This window comes from Buceros rhinoceros, unplaced genomic scaffold (assembly GCF_000710305.1).
Source record: "Buceros rhinoceros silvestris isolate BGI_N320 unplaced genomic scaffold, ASM71030v1 scaffold22696, whole genome shotgun sequence".
Lineage (NCBI taxonomy): Eukaryota > Metazoa > Chordata > Aves > Bucerotiformes > Bucerotidae > Buceros > Buceros rhinoceros.
In genome coordinates, this window is record NW_010417246.1 from 20,613 (window position 1) to 25,154 (window position 4,542).

Below are 4,542 nucleotides of genomic sequence, written 5' to 3' on the forward strand. Positions count from 1 at the left end.
CTTTGGGGTTTTTTTTTTTTTTTTTCCTCCTTCTTTTTTTTTTTTTTTTTTTTTTTTTTTTTTTTTTTTGCTCTGCCCCTAGTAGCCCCAAATCAAAGCAGGAGGTGATGGTCCGTCCCCCTACAGTGATGTCCCCATCTGGCAACCCCCAGCTGGATTCCAAATTTTCCAACCAGGGCAAACAAGGGGGCTCCACCAGCCAATCCCAGCCCTCTCCCTGTGACCCCAAAACTGGAGGTCACCCCCCCAAAGTGCTCCCTGGCCCAGGTGGGAGCATGGGGCTGAAGAATGGGGCTGGAAATGGTGCCAAGGGGAAGGGGAAGAGAGAGAGGAGCATTTCGGCAGACTCCTTTGAACAGAGGGAAGCTGGAACTCCTAACGATGACCCTGAAATCAAAGGTATGTTTGCTAGGATTTGTGTACAAGCACAGACAATTAGTCTGAGTCCTCTGTCAGATGGAGAGTCACTGTGCAAGTGTTCAGTGAAATATTTATTCGTCTGGGGCTCTGGTGTTCCAGCCAACGAAGTCTAAAGGTCTTGAGCACAGGCGACGAGGAGAGATTGTCATAGCTGGCATCGGTAAGTGTCCTGTTCACGCTCAGTTAATGTGCAGACCTGACTCTGCTGGGAAAGTTCCTTTGTAACTCTGAAACTTCCCCAGAGGATTTGAAAGTACAAATGCAACCTGTTGGTTTCTTTCTGGCCTTTGGCCTTTCAGGAACTGCTCTGTTGTAACTGGGGTTTTGAACAATATGCAAGCCTGTTTTGTCAACACAGATACATAACCCCTAGCACCCTGACTGGTAACACAAGCCAGAGAGTTGGGATTTCGGTGTTCTGTTTCTGGCTACAACATTGCCCCTGGGAGGTAGTGCAAAAACAGACTAGATGTATAGTTGTCCATCTTTCCTTTGTCCATTTGCTAGGTCACCTGGCTAAGGTGGCTGAGGGGAAAAAAAGCGAAGTCTTGCACAGTGGTTTCCTTGGGCACAGACATGGTTATATTGCTTCATTTTAGTATGTACCTTTCCTGCTATTCTGTGTGGTTATTAGAGAATTCAAAGGAATCAGCTCTGGAAGCTACCACTTGGTTTGGAAAGGGATAGGGTGAGCTTTCTTCTGCCTGAAGGACAGCCTGGCATTAGAGAGAAGATGCATGGTGTAATAGCAGAATTGCCTTTAGTGATGCTTGAGGGAGAAGCAGGAAATTTCATCGGAGGAAAAGCTCTGATCACTTTCCAGAAATGGTTTCCAAAGAGCTCCAAAGGTAGCGATTCCCCTCTTTACCTCTTTCTGCCCTCCTAGACTGCAATTCTGCTGACCATGTGAAGTCCCAGGAGTCCCAGCACACGCCACACTCCATGACTCCTTCAAATGCTTCAGCCCCAAGGTCTTCCACACCTTCCCATGGCCTGACTGCCACTTTGGAGCCGGCAAGTGGGCAGAAGACTCCATCCAAAGTGGTTTACGTCTTTTCTACTGAGATGGCCAACAAGTAAGTAGAAATGTCTTCAGAGAGCAGGGCTCTTTTTTATTTATGCTCTCTTCTAAAAAGATTTTCGAGTGCATTTTGTCCATCAAGTGTGTTCTTGTAGCAAAAAGTCATTACCTGTTTTGCGGATGCTGAAGGGGCTGGAGTAGAGAATATTGCTACCTTTTGCCCTCTGAGAAGCGGTTATTTATTCCTCCAAGGCGTGGGGATTTTTTGGCAAATGCTGTTAGATACTGTTTTGCAACCCATGCAGTGAGTAGCAGCCAGGATGGCTTAAACTGAGCCATGAACTCTGAATGCTGATGACTTTGTAGATGTAAGCATTTTTCTTTTGCTGCTCATCTAGAGTGAAATACATGTTGTTAACTTTCTTCCTTCTGCCAGCTGAAGGATAGAAAGGAGAGCCTTTAAGAAAAATTGATTCTTAGCTTCAGCGGGATGTGTGCATCTGTCTGTCTTTGCAGGGCTGCAGAAGCTGTGCTGAAGGGACAGGTGGAAACCATTGTGTCCTTTCATATCCAGAACATCTCAAACAGCAAGGCGGAACGAAACACTGTACCCTTGGTAGGGAATACCTGCATGTGGGTGGGAAAGGAAATGGTAAATGTGCTTGAGTGTGTGAGATACAGAGAGATGGATGATTATTTACGCTCTGAAATAAGTTTTAGGGTGGGAGAGAGAAAGTTGTTGTTCAACCCTTCTGCGAATAAATGTCTTGGGAACATCCAAAGAAGAGCTTGAATCCTGCAATATTTGTGTAGTGTATTTCTGACCCATTGCTCTTGCAGAGCTAACACAGAAACAAGTGGTCCCTGCTGTAATGCTTGAGCAAAATAGGCTTCTGCATGGCCAAGATTCTGCTCTGTAACTGCTGCATGAAGGCTACTCTTCCTTGCAAAGTGTGGGCTGATGGGGTTGAGACAGGACATTTGTTTGCATTGCTGCTTGTGTGACATGGCTGTAAGAAGAGCAAGTGACAGCATGTGGCTTTCTCTTACAGAACCCCCAGATCACTGCGCTTCGGACTGAACCTAAGCCCCTGCCGCAACCACAGCCGCCAGCTGCCCAGGACCAGAACCCTCCCCAGAACGCCAAAATGCAGCCGACTCCACCCGTGTCAGCACCAGTATCCAAATCCACTGGTCCCCCGTGTCCCATAGATCAGGACAGTCCCAGTGTGGAAAGCAAAGTGATGTCTGTGGGCAGCCCTGCCAACTCCACGCCACTGCAGACAGAAGGATTTGGACAGAGTTCGACCCCCAATAATCGAGCGGTTAGCCCAGTTTCCCAAGGTAGCAATAGCTCCGCTGCAGAACCCAAAGGTCCTGCCCAGCAAGTGTCTGGTGGGGACCCATCCAGTTTGGGTGAGAATCCAGATGGACTGTCACAAGAGCAGCTGGAGCATCGAGAGCGCTCGTTGCAGACCCTGAGAGACATACAACGCATGCTCTTCCCTGATGAGAAGGAGTTTGCGGGAGGGCAAAGTGGGGGGCCACCTCCAAATGCTGGGGTGCTGGATGGTCCCCAAAAGAAACCTGAAGGGCCGATACAGGCCATGATGGCTCAATCCCAAAGTTTAGGCAAAGGGTCAGGGTCTCGGACAGATGGAGGGGCTCCGTTTGGCCCTCAAGGACACAGAGATATGCCTTTTTCTCCAGATGAAATGGGGCCACCACCAATGAACTCCCAGTCAGGACCCATAGGCCCAGACCACCTGGACCACATGACTCCTGAGCAGGTGGCCTGGCTCAAGCTGCAGCAGGAGTTCTATGAGGAGAAGAGAAGAAAGCAAGAGCAGGTGGTTGTGCAGCAGTGTTCCCTGCAGGACATGATGGTCCATCAGCATGGACCTCGTGGGGTGGTCAGAGGTCCTCCCCCTCCCTACCAGATGACCCCTGGGGAGGGCTGGGGACCTGGGGGTCCAGAGCCCTTCCCTGAAGGCATGAACATGTCCCATTCTCTGCCCCCCAGGGGCATGGCTCCTCATCCCAACGTGCCCGGGAGCCAGATGCGCCTGCCTGGTTTTGCAGGAATGATGAACCCTGACATGGAGGGCCCCAGTGTCCCAAATCCCGCCTCCCGGCCTGGGCTTTCGGGAGTTAGTTGGCCAGACGACGTGCCAAAAATCCCAGATGGCCGAAACTTCCCCCCTGGCCAGGGCGTCTTCAGTGGGCCTGGCCGAGGGGAGCGGTTCCCCAATCCGCAGGGCCTGCCCGAAGAGCTCTATCAGCAGCAGCTGGCTGAGAAACAGATGGGCCTCCCTCCTGGGCTGAACATGGAAGGCATCAGGCCCGGCATGGAGATAAACAGAATGATGCCCTCCCAGAGACACATAGAGCCTGGGAATAACCCCATCTTCCCTCGCATGCCAGTGGAAGGGCCGATGAGCCCCTCTAGGGGAGACTTCCCAAAAGGAATACCCCCACAAATGGCATCTAGCAGGGAGCTGGAGTTTGGGATGGGCCCTGGCAGCATGAAGGGGGACATGGGCATGAATGTCAGCATGGGCTCCAACCCACCCCTGGTTCCTCAGAAGCTGAGGGAGGCAGGAGTTGGGCCAGAAGAGATGATGAAACTGCGCCCTGGTGTCTCAGAGATGCTCTCCTCTCAGCAGAAAATGGTGCCGCTGCCATTTGGGGAGCACCCGCAGCAGGAGTATGGCATGGGTCCCAGGCCTTTCCTTCCCATGCCTCAGGGCCCAGGAGTCGGACTCCGAAATCTCAGAGAACAGATCGGGCCTGACCAAAGGACTAACAACCGGCTCAGCCACATGCCGCCACTACCTCTCAATCCCACCAGTAACCCTAATAGCCTCAACACTGCTCCCCCTGCGCAGCGCAGCCTCGGCCGCAAGCCCTTGGATATCTCCGCAGCTGGTCAGGTGCATTCGCCAGGAATCAACCCCCTGAAGTCCCCCACGATGCGCCAGGTCCAGTCTCCCATGATGGGGTCTCCCTCAGGGAACCTCAAGTCCCCTCAGACGCCCTCCCAGCTGGCAGGAATGATTGCGGGCCCCACTGCCGCAGCTGCTGCTGCCTCCACTAAGACT

General features: G+C 52.1%; 1 protein-coding gene across 1 annotated transcript in view; it reads left to right on the forward strand.

Moving 5' to 3' along the window:
- The window catches only part of BCL9 (B-cell CLL/lymphoma 9), a 12,202-nt gene that overhangs the window by 1,745 nt on the left and 5,915 nt on the right, over positions 1 to 4,542 (forward strand). Inside the window, exons 2-5 of the mRNA XM_010138146.1 lie at positions 83 to 399; positions 1,307 to 1,496; positions 1,958 to 2,057; positions 2,494 to 4,507. Of these exons, the coding sequence (XP_010136448.1) occupies positions 83 to 399; positions 1,307 to 1,496; positions 1,958 to 2,057; positions 2,494 to 4,507 (2,621 nt within the window). The remainder of the gene's footprint in view (positions 1 to 82; positions 400 to 1,306; positions 1,497 to 1,957; positions 2,058 to 2,493; positions 4,508 to 4,542) is intronic.